The sequence below is a fragment of the Nerophis lumbriciformis genome, linkage group LG18, assembly GCF_033978685.3.
Source record: "Nerophis lumbriciformis linkage group LG18, RoL_Nlum_v2.1, whole genome shotgun sequence".
Taxonomy (NCBI): Eukaryota; Metazoa; Chordata; class Actinopteri; order Syngnathiformes; family Syngnathidae; genus Nerophis; species Nerophis lumbriciformis.
Genome location: NC_084565.2, coordinates 26,258,770 through 26,270,000, shown reverse-complemented (window position 1 = coordinate 26,270,000; position 11,231 = coordinate 26,258,770). Strand labels below are relative to the sequence as shown.

Sequence of the window (11,231 nt, the reverse complement as noted above, 5' to 3'; positions counted from 1 at the left end):
ATGAAGAACATAATGAAACCAGGCTTAATCCCAGTGTTTCTACAAACCAATTAAACTTTTCAGTCACAGTCCATCTATGATCGTACAAAAGCAAAATGAAGCATAGATAAAAGCACTTCTATGTATCAACTACACAATTTGTCATTTCCATTGTTGACTTTCTTTAAATTTGCACAGAAAAAAATCATTTTCACAGAACTACCGTATTTTTCGGAGTATAAGTCGCACCAGAGTATAAGTCGCACCTGCCGAAAATGCATAATAAAGAAGGAAAAAAACATAAATTGCACTGGAGCCTGGCCAAACTATGAAAAAAACTGCGACTTATAGTCTGAAAAATACGGTATATCAATTGTGCAGTGTCTTATCCAGCATTTTAAGTGAGGTTACCAATTGTTTATTTTACTCCTGTTTGTTTTACGTTGGGTCGAGGGGGAGGAGTCGCCGACCCTCTTGCTTGGTTTACTTGCTCGCCCCGATATAAACTATTTGCTTGCCTAACAGAATTGCTATTGCGACATCCAGTGGACACATTTAGAACATCAGTTTCTTTAATTTAAAAATGCAGCTCAATTTTACACATAGCAAACTCACCTGGCGGGCCGGATTGAACCTGTTCGCGGGCCTGATCCGTATACTGTTGCAGGCGGTCCTAAACTTCTCTTGAGCCAGTGCTTCTCAAATATTTTCTGTTAAGCCCCCTCTAGGGAGAAGAAAATATGTTGCACCCCCCCACTTTCCACCGTGACTATAAAAAGTATAATTTATCTATAAAATTTTTATAACTATACCTCTGCATAACCTTAGTTACAGTGAAGCAAAGTGCTAAATACGCTTCATCATATTCTGTTATGGCAAAAAAAAACATGTTCCCCGAGGTCACACGCGTCCCTCCTGGCATCGCACTGCGTTCTCCCAGAGGGGCGCACCCCATTATTTGAGAAGGACTGCCTTGAGCTCACAGTGTAAAGAAACATTGAGTCAAACTTGCGAGACAGTTACTTCGTCGTGTCGACTTGTGGGCTATTTTGTTCACGGGACCAGATGTTTTGAATTTTGATCTTACGGGGTTTGTTCTAACAATCATTGCGCCAGCCAGCTAGTGGTGGGGAGACTGAACTCTGCTTCTTCTTGCTTTATGACGGGGGTTCTCATCATAATCATAGCTCAAACTTACGCTCGCAAGCTAACAAACATTTGAAAAGACAGCTTGTATCTTAAATTATTTGTAAATTGGGGCACTGATGTAGATGGAAATAAAGACATTAGGGTTGTCCCGATCCGATATTTGGATCGGATCGGCCGCCGATATTTGCCAAAAAAATGCGTATCGGCAAGACATGGGAAAATGCCAATCCAGATACAGGTTTTTTTAAAATTCCGTGTTTTCCAACGCACCTATTTAAATAATACATTCCACTTTTCTGTTGCTCCCTAATTTCCATTCCTCATTTTCCAGCACACCTTCAACACAGCCACAGGTCTGTGTCCTATCCGTTAAGACGGCCATGTGAATTAAAAGTTACCGGTAAAAATGTCAGCTGTGTGGGGGCAAACAATTGAAGGGAGTGTGTAGATAGTTTTTTTTTTTTAAGTTTACACTTGTTCAAGAGCAAGTATTGATGCTGAGTTATAGACATTTTATCCCACTCAGGTTGTTTGTGTTTTGCTTTTTTAAATAATGTTTACAGCATTATTTGCACTTTATACTGTTCACTTTTTGACTGTTCAATGATGCCATTACTGTTTGTCATGTATAATTTTGTCTATTTTGTGTTTATCCTTGAATAAACAGGTCAGTTTCTTGATACAAACCATTGTGTATTATTCAAACTCCCCTAATTCAGCTGATTAGTTTTTATCAAGAGAACTAAAACCCTTTTCAACATGAACCTGACAATTAAGTAGGCTAAATAACTTTAAACTTTAATACATGCTCGGATATGCCAGTATCGGCCAGTATCTGTATCGGATCGGAAGTGCAAAAACAACATCGGTATCGGATCCGAAGTGCAAAAACCTGGATCGGGACATGCCTAAAAGACATATGCTTTACTAAAGTTGCACGATTAATCGGCGTTGAATCGACAGAGGTTTTAATTAGTGCGATTACATAACTGCAAGTTGGTTTTTTTCTCTACACCGTCACTGGCAGTGTCAGACATGTTTGCCAATCAGAATTGTTGAGCCTCGCGTTTGTTCCGCTCTTGTCAAACAAAGAGGTAGACGTTTCATTCTGTGCATCGCTCTCTGCACCTGAATGTGTTTAACAGTAGAATTAACTGAACGCAATGAGCCCTTTTTTCAGTCATTCACTGTTTTTGTCTTGCTTTACAAACACAGGAGGCATCAAACAGAGACACTGACAGCCTCCCTACTCGCGATTCACCATTGAGTCGTGCCGCAAAGTAACAAAAACATATGATTTAAAAACCCCAATGTCCCCTTGTGGCAATACTTCAGCTTTAAATCGGATGGCAATATTGTCCCATCAACATGGACGAACGATGGAGAACGCGTTGATCGTGTGACGGCAATAAACATCATTTTTCCAACTGTGGAAAAAATACACTTTAAGATGTTTTAGTTAAATTTCTGCTTACAGAAATGATTATTTATTTGTTTGCTTATTTATTTAGGATCAAGTTATTTACCTTCCAATTACAGTACAATGATAAACAATTTTACACGAATGAAAAATAGCTATTTTCCTTTTAAATGGTCACTTGCATTATTATTATGTATTATGATTACATCGCAATATAAACACTGTATAGTTGTTCTTGGATAAATCTTCAGATTAAGAGCATGATGTACTCTACCGGCATACATGAAGTGGGGCTGCCAGTCAGAATCTGTCTCTCGACATTCTCATTTAATTAAAAGACATTCATTTAAATTTAACAAATAATAGCAGGCGTTGTTTCGAGGTGACGTGCTAGCATTACTGCTGCTGGGATGAGATCGGAGCGATTAAAAATGTGACTTTCATTTATATTTATTGCATCCTGTGTGATTCAGCATATTGCTTGCATGACCTCCTCTTGATGAACTAGCAGCCTTATATTTGTTACAAGTAGCGCTGTGGCAGTCTTTTCTTGTATAATGTAGTCAACTGTAGAGTGTTTGTTGCGCCCGGGCTCTGGCATTTTGAGATCTGACGTCACTACGCGACGTCAGCCCCACCTGGAAGGATCGATAAGAGAATCGTTTGAATAAATGGCAAGCGATTATAAAGAGATGATACACTGGAAATTATACAAGAACCCGTTTGATTCCCATCCATACGCACCACTAAAATATAAAAAAACTGAAAAAAAATAAATATATATTTGTATATTTTTGTCTCACATAAGAATTGTGACTGATAGGCAAAAAAATAAAAAATGCGGTAGAGAGGCGTGAGCTACCTGTCGACGTGAGAGAGAATGTCGCAGAGTTGCGTGAGCAAGGCCCGGTGCTTGTGAGGGTTCCCATCGAGCACTCCGTTGAGACGACTGAGATACGAGTCCAGATTTCCAAGGGATGCCGTCTCACTTGTGCCTGTTAAAAGATGCAAGGAGAAGAATGAAAACCGTGGAATTCACAACAATTGGTGATATTCGGACATATACCAATTATGAGGAACATAAAACCAACAGAACCAAAACCATTATTGATCCGAGGGTTTTACCAATGTTAGGAAGAAGTTATGTGGCAATGCAGACCTAATAGACCAGGGCCCGCTCGTGGTATAAATATCCATTAGTTTTTTTCGGGTCACAACCACTAGCGAGGGGGGGCATGTTTGCATTTCTAATATAAAATCAAACCTTAGTAATATTAACGCCACAAACAATACCTTGTTTAGGGCCACATGGGTCTTGAGCCAGCACTGTAAAGAGCCCAACAACTGGTAATGCTAAAAATAACTAAAAGTGACTAAAATAAGGAAAAGGTATATTACTAGTAGGGATGTAAATGGTATAATGATAAACAGCGGTAAAATTCCCAAAAAGGTTAGTAATATCTTTTACATTTTTAATTACCGAAAAACCGTAATTTATTAATGCATTTTAGGCAATACTGCTTACTTCCTGGAAACTAAGTCACAGCAGCGCTGGCGCATGCACACTCGCTTTGTTTGGCTTGACAACCATGGCGGACAAACTACGCGGTCTTTGCTCCGGAGATTTCCCCTTGGAGTAAACAGAACCAAGCGCTTGGTTTAACTTCATTTTCCCTCGCTTCATTTCCGTGGAGTCTCGGCGTGCAAAGGAGCGAAGGAGAAAACTATTTGATGTTGCTTTTTATTTTCTCAATACAGCGTACATCAGCTGTGACTGCGAGTTAATGACGTCAGGAAACATGCAAGTCTTTAGCTTGTTTACTTAGATGCTCCCTTGTCCTTTATTTAACTGCAAACTGTATTGTGTTCAAATAACATAAATACTAACTCTAACGTTTTGTCATCTCATCGAACTGAACGCAGGCTGTGAAGATTGTGCATTCGATGTGAGAGGTTTCACTCCTGTTTGTTTTTGTTGGCCAAACTGTTGCAAAAATGACCTATCAAAATGTAAAAATAGAGATAAAGACATCATGAATGACAAAAAGCTGGCACGTTGATATTATTAATGAATAAAAAAAACCTAATATTTGTCTTTAGATATATGGATAACGTTTATCTATAGCCTTTTATATTAGACATTACAAATTACATGATGGCATTACGTTCACACACCAACACTGCTTTACCTAACAATCAGTACGGTAATCATGATTTCAATATTGTTCAAAATAATCTTAATTGTTACTTCGGCCATAATTGGCAGCCCTAGATCTCATACATGAACACTATTTTTATCCATATGGACAAAAAGTGCAGTTACGTCTTATGGCCATAAGGTGCCGTCTTTCAAAATTCTTACATTGTTTTTAATTTTGAATCTCTTATGTCCATGAAGTGCAATCTTTCGCAATTTTCACATTTATTTTAGTTATTTTGTTTCTGCCATATTACTTTGTTCATAATGCGTTTGTTGCTTTCATAGTACAGTGTTTTTATCTACAGTAATGTTTCTTCTACAAAGGAAATCAATTTGGTGGTTTTCATAAAAAAACTTGGTAAAAACATTTTAGCATAAATATTTTGAGCACATTTAAAAATACCGTGATAATTTTGGTCACAACAATCTCACACACACACACACACAACTGAAAAGATAATCCCGAGCATGATATATTTAAATTAATTCACTGTAAATACCACAAGGTCTTAGGAGTGTTTACCTGGTAGCGGGACAGAAGACAGACTGTTGACCAGAGTGTGTTTAATGGCCAGCAGGTGCTGATGAAGAGCCTGCGTGCGCTTCTCATCCTGTCCCAGTTCAGCCTCAAGGCGCTCTTTGGCATTGTACATATCCTTGATGTGCCTCTGCAGCACTGCATTCTGCTCCTCGAACTCAATATTTGCCTTACGGAGTCGACGCAGCTCTGCCTCTCTAGCTGCAAGAAACAATGATACAATGTGAATTTGATCCCAGCTGACCAGGGGCTGGATATAAAGCAGACTACACCTTCGACTCGTTGCCTGCCGTTATAAAAGTAACACAATATTCTCTTAACTCAATCTGCATGTATTAGTCCTCTTGCTCTGTACACACCCCGCGTTCCATTAGGGTTTTAACTAACTTTTTTGGGGGATTATTGACGCACTAGAGCAGTGGTTCTCAAATGGGGGTACGCGTACCCCTGGGGGTACTTGAAGGTATGCCAAGAGGTACGTGAGATTTTTTTTAAATATTCTAAAAATAGCAACAATTCAAAAATCCTTTATACATATAAATAAAAATCTATTTTTTTTCCAAATAGTTCAAGAAAGACCACTACAAATGAGCAATATTTTGCACTGTTATACAATGTAATAAATCAGAAACTGATGACATAGTGCTGTATTTTACTTCTTTATCTCTTTTTTTCGAACAAAAATGCTTTGCTCTGATTAGGGGGTACATCACTGAAAAAAAGTTGAGAACCACTGCAGCAGAGGACAAAATAGTTTTTAAACGTTAAAGCAGCTGCACCACTGATTGGTTGTGATGTCACTCAGTGTGTGCACATGTTAAGCACTCAATGCCTGGTAAACAAATTATATATTTTTTGTTTGTATTGAAGTTATCTTGGCTAAAATTAATACTATTAAAAATATATTTTGATGGTTGCCCATATTAATAAGGAGTTGTCTGATTTGGTGAACTTGAATTGAAAGCAGGCCTACTAACCTTAGTGGCACTTGCAATACGTTGTTTTGGTATCGTTATCTTGTTAAAAGCCATTAATGTATTAAAGTACATTTTTGTTACCTTTGTTCTGATCCAGGAACTCCTCTGTGAAGATTGGGATCTCAAACCTGCCTGGGAGCTCAGGCGCCTTCAGGAGAACAACGAACACAGAAAAGTTATTCTCACACAAGCACAGTTAATTGAAATCAACAAATATGTCCAACATTGCTCAGTTCTGACTTTAACCGAATCCATCCATTTTTTATTGCTTGTCTCACTCTTTCATTAAAAAATATGTTTATCATTGTGGCTTACAGGGGAATAGAACAGCACTGCATCATACTAAAGAGCTGACTTTAATATTTTGCCCCTATCGTATAGCTAAATGGGGTAACCAAGATACAATGGAAAGTTTTATGTTACAGACTTATTCCAATATGGTATAAATAAAATGTTTGTCCTCAAAATTCTACACACCATACCCCATAATGACTATGATACATTTTTTTGAAATTTTTGCAAATTGATTAAAAATAAAAGGAAATCACACGAACATAAGTATTCACAGCCTTTACCATGAAGCTCAAAAGTGAGCTCAAGAGAATCCTGTTTCAACTGATCATCCTTGAGATGTTCCTACAGTTTGTGGTAAATTAAGTTGGTTGGAAAGGCACACACACCTGTCTATATATAAGAGGTCCCACACTTGACAGTGCATGGCAGTGAACAAACCAAGAATTAAGTCTAAGGAATTGTCTGTAGACCTCCGAGACAGGATTGTCTGCAGGCACAAATCTGGTGAAGGGTATAGGAAAACATCTGCTGCCTTTAAGGTCCCAATGAGAACAGTGGCCTCCATCATTCGTATATGTAAGAAGTACGCAATCACCAGGACTCTTCCTACAGCTGGCCGGCCCAGCTAAACTGAGCAATCAGGGGAGAAGGGCCCTTGTCAGGGAGGTGACCAAGAACCTGATGCTCAGAGCTACAACATTCCTCGGTGGAGAGAGGAGAACCTTACAGAGGACAACTATCTCTGCAGCAATCCACCAATCAGGCCTGTATGGTAGAGTGGCAAGACAGAAGCCATTCCTTCGTAACATTTTGCCAAAATGCACCTAAAAGACTCAAGACCATGATAAACAAAATGATCTGGTCTGATGAACTCTTTGGTGTGAATGTCAGGCATCACATTTGAAAGAAACCAGGCACACCTCATCACCAGGCTAATACAATCCCTACAGTGAAGCATGGTGGTGGTAGCATCATGCTGTGGGGAAGTTCTTCAGCGGCAGGAACTGGGAGACTAGTCAGGATAGAGGGAAAGATAAATGCAGCAATTAAGAGACATCCTGGATGCTGCAGAGCGCTTTTGAACTCAAACTAAGGCAACCGTTCATCTTTTAGCTGGATAACGAGCCTAAGCACACAGCCAAGATATCAAAAGAATGGCGTCAGGACAACTCTGTTAATGTGCTTGAGTGGCCCAGCCACAGCCTTGATTAGAATCCCATTGAACCTCTTTGGACGGTTCCCATCCAACCTGATGGAGCTTGAGAGATGATGCAGCAATCCACCAATAAGGCATGTGTGGTTGAGTGGCGAGACAGAAGCCATTTCTTAGTAAAAAGTTTGCCAAAATGTACCTGAAAGACTCTCAGACCATGAGAAACTAAATTCTCAGGTCTGATGAGACAAAGATTGAACTTTTTGGCATGAATGCCAGACATCATGTTTGGAGGAAACCAGGCACCGCTCATCACCAGGTCAACGCTATCCCTACATTGAAGCATGGTGGTGGCAGCATCATGCTGTGGGGTTGTTTTCCAGCGGCAGGAACTGGGAGACTAGTCAGAATAGAGGGAAAGAGGAATGCATCAATGTACAGAGACACCCTAGATCAGGGGTCGGCAACCCGCGGCTCTAGAGCCGCATGCGGCTCTTTAGCGCCGCCCTAGTGGCTCCCTGGAGCTTTTCCAAAGATGTATGAAAAATGGAAAAAGATGAGGGGAAATAATTTATTTTTTGTTTTAATATGGTTTCTGTAGGAGGCCAAACATGACACAAACCTCCCTAATTGTTATAAATCCCACTGTTTATGTTAAACATGCTTCACTGATTCGAGTATTTGGCGAGCGCCATTTTGTCCTACTAATTTTGGCGGTCCTTGAACTCACCGTAGTTTGTTTACATGTATAACTTTCTCCGACTTTCTAGGACGTGTTTTATGCCACTTCTTTTTCTGTCTCATTTTGTCCACCAAACGTTTAATGTTGTGCATGAATGCACAAAGGTGAGTTTTGTTGATGTTATTTACTTGTGAGGAATGCTAATCGGGCATATTTGGTCACTGCATGACTGCAAGCTAATCGATGCTAACATGCTATTTAGGCGAGCTATATGTACATATTGCATCATCATGCCTCGTTTGTAGGTATATTTGAGCTCATTTAGTTTCCTTTAAGTCCTCTCAATTCAATTTATATCTCATGACACACTATCTGTATGTAATATGGCTTTTAATTTTTTTGCGGCTCCAGACAGATTTGTTTTTGTATTTTTGGTCCAATATGGCTCTTTCAACATTTTGGGTTGCCGACCCCTGCCCTAGATGAAAACCAACGCTTCTCATCCAACCTGATGGATTGAGAGGTGCTGCAAAAAGGAATGGGCAGAACTGCCCAAAGATAGGTGTGCCATGCTTCTGGCATCATATTCAAAAAGTGCATCAACAAACTGTTGAGCAAAGGCTGTACATATTTATTTGGTTATATTTCTTAGTTTTTTATTTTTAATAAATTAGCAAAACTTTCGAGAAAAATTAATTCATACAGCATTATGGGGAATTGTGAGTCAAATTTTGAGGACAAACATGAATATATTCCATTTTGGAATAAGGCTGTAACGTAACAAAATGTGGGACAAGTGAAGCGCTGTGAATACGTTCCGGATGGACTATATTACAAACACTTCTGTTATTCTGCATGTGCAATTCTAAACAAAATGAATGTCAGAATGGTGAAAAGAGAGACTCACGCACCTTTGGCAAGCCTGAACTTGCACTGATGATTACAGACTGATTGTCCTCTAAAAGAAATGACAAAGATGTGACACAAAGAATAAAAACGCATAATGCATAGGAGCACCACGTTGAAACCACCTTTTTTAATTCTCTTGTCTTGTATCTTGGCGCTGGTGATCTGATACGCCTCAGTCTGATGATATTCCTTCAGTTCCTGAGCATACTGCATCTTTTCGCGCTCCGCCTCATCCAGGTAATGCTGGTTTAGACAATTCTCGTTGACTCCGAATAATAGCAACTTTACAGATAAAGGAAAGGTCTTGGGAAACTACCTGTTTGTCGGTTGGTGCTAATCGAGTCCATTCTGCTCCAAGTCGCTTGGTGATTTCCGGGAAAGGCAGGTCAGGATATCGGGCCCTCATGACCTCCCGTCGCTCATTCAAGAAGCGGACATAACCGGTAACCGGTGCCTTTGGGCCATTTGGAAGCACCTTCTTTCTTTTCTTGCCCTTTGGCCATCCTCTCTTCTTGGGCTGCAATTATGTTGGGACAAAAACAGCTGCGTTTAAAAGGGTGATAGTTTTAATTAATCAATTTCGGGCCTACGTAATCGAATATGACAAATAAACATGTGAATAACATGAAGCATCACCAACCTCTTCTTGAGGGTGTTCTGTTGTTGACTGGGAGGCTTTTGGCTGCTGTGGAGCATCATTCTGTTCCTGTTTTATCCCTCCCATGATGATTCCTCCTCAGTCAAACTGCGTGCTCACAAATCCAACTCGCCCCGTCAAAGTTACGCTGTGCAGAGGGACAATTAAACGAAATGCGAATTTCTAAAAGAAAAACGTCACCGCATGGAAGATGATTACCGAGCTAAGCTGCCTGCTAGCAAGGCAATGAAGCTAATTGCAAGTCAATTACACAAACAAAATCATACGCTGGCAGAAAAAAGGCGAATAAAACAATTGTGGTAATTTATACTCCAGGGTAAGTACTTACATGAAGTCGACTGTCGACTAAAACTATTTTTTATTCCGTTCGGATAAATATTCGTCGCACCGGAAAAACAGGAAGTTGAGCAGGGGGACAAGGCAGGGAGACACGTGATTGGCCAATAATGTGATTCGTGATTGGTCGGTTCGTTCGCCGATGACGTCACGCCCCTGGTTAAACATGACCAGCCGTACCAGTTCATACGTCATAGGACGGACTTTTGTCTCAACAAGACGATGGCGTGTCTGGCAAAACGAACCAAAAGAGCGTAAAAAAACCCCAAAAAACAATTAGTCATGTCCGTTGTGTCCTTGGGCAAGACACTTAACCCCTTGCTCCTGATGGCTGCTGGTTAGCGCATTGCATGGCTGCTCCCGCCATCAGTGTGTGTGAATGGGTGAATGTGGAAATACTGTCAAAGCACTTTGAGTACCTTCCATCCATTTTCTACCGCTTATTCCCTTCGGGGTCGCGGGGGGCGCTGGAGCCTATCTCAGTTACAATCGGGCGGAAGGCGGTGTACACCCTGGACAAGTCGCCACCTCATCGCAGGAGCCAACAAAGATAGACAACATTCACACTCACATTCACACACTAGGGCCAATTTAGTGTTGCCAATCAACCTATCCCCAGGTTTTTGGAGGTGGGAGGAAGCCGGAGTACCCGGAGGGAACCCACGCAGTCACGGGGAGAACATACAAACTCCACACAGAAAGATCCCGAGCCTGGGATTGAACCCCAGACTACTCAGCACCTTCGTATTGTGAGGCAGACACACTAACCCCTCTACCACCGTGCTGCCCTGCTTTGAGTACCTTGAAGGTAGAAAAGCGCCATACAAGTATAACCCATTTATCATTTATTTACCGTCGCCCGTCTAATGGTCTTCCAACGCTCGGGTTGATCTGCCTTTTCGTCTTTGGAGATTGACACTATTTTAGCATGTTCTG

At 40.6% G+C, this 11,231-nt stretch overlaps 1 protein-coding gene across 1 annotated transcript in view; it reads right to left on the bottom strand.

Moving 5' to 3' along the window:
• hmg20b (high mobility group 20B) overlaps positions 1 to 10,434 on the bottom strand; it is a 12,172-nt gene extending 1,738 nt beyond the window's left edge. Inside the window, exons 1-8 of the mRNA XM_061977899.1 lie at positions 10,288 to 10,434; positions 9,942 to 10,086; positions 9,618 to 9,818; positions 9,424 to 9,544; positions 9,304 to 9,350; positions 6,345 to 6,411; positions 5,272 to 5,487; positions 3,411 to 3,543 (exon numbers count right to left, since the gene is read on the bottom strand). Of these exons, the coding sequence (XP_061833883.1) occupies positions 3,411 to 3,543; positions 5,272 to 5,487; positions 6,345 to 6,411; positions 9,304 to 9,350; positions 9,424 to 9,544; positions 9,618 to 9,818; positions 9,942 to 10,025 (869 nt within the window). The 5' untranslated portion in view covers positions 10,026 to 10,086; positions 10,288 to 10,434. The remainder of the gene's footprint in view (positions 1 to 3,410; positions 3,544 to 5,271; positions 5,488 to 6,344; positions 6,412 to 9,303; positions 9,351 to 9,423; positions 9,545 to 9,617; positions 9,819 to 9,941; positions 10,087 to 10,287) is intronic.
• Positions 10,435 to 11,231: the final 797 nt, after the last annotated feature.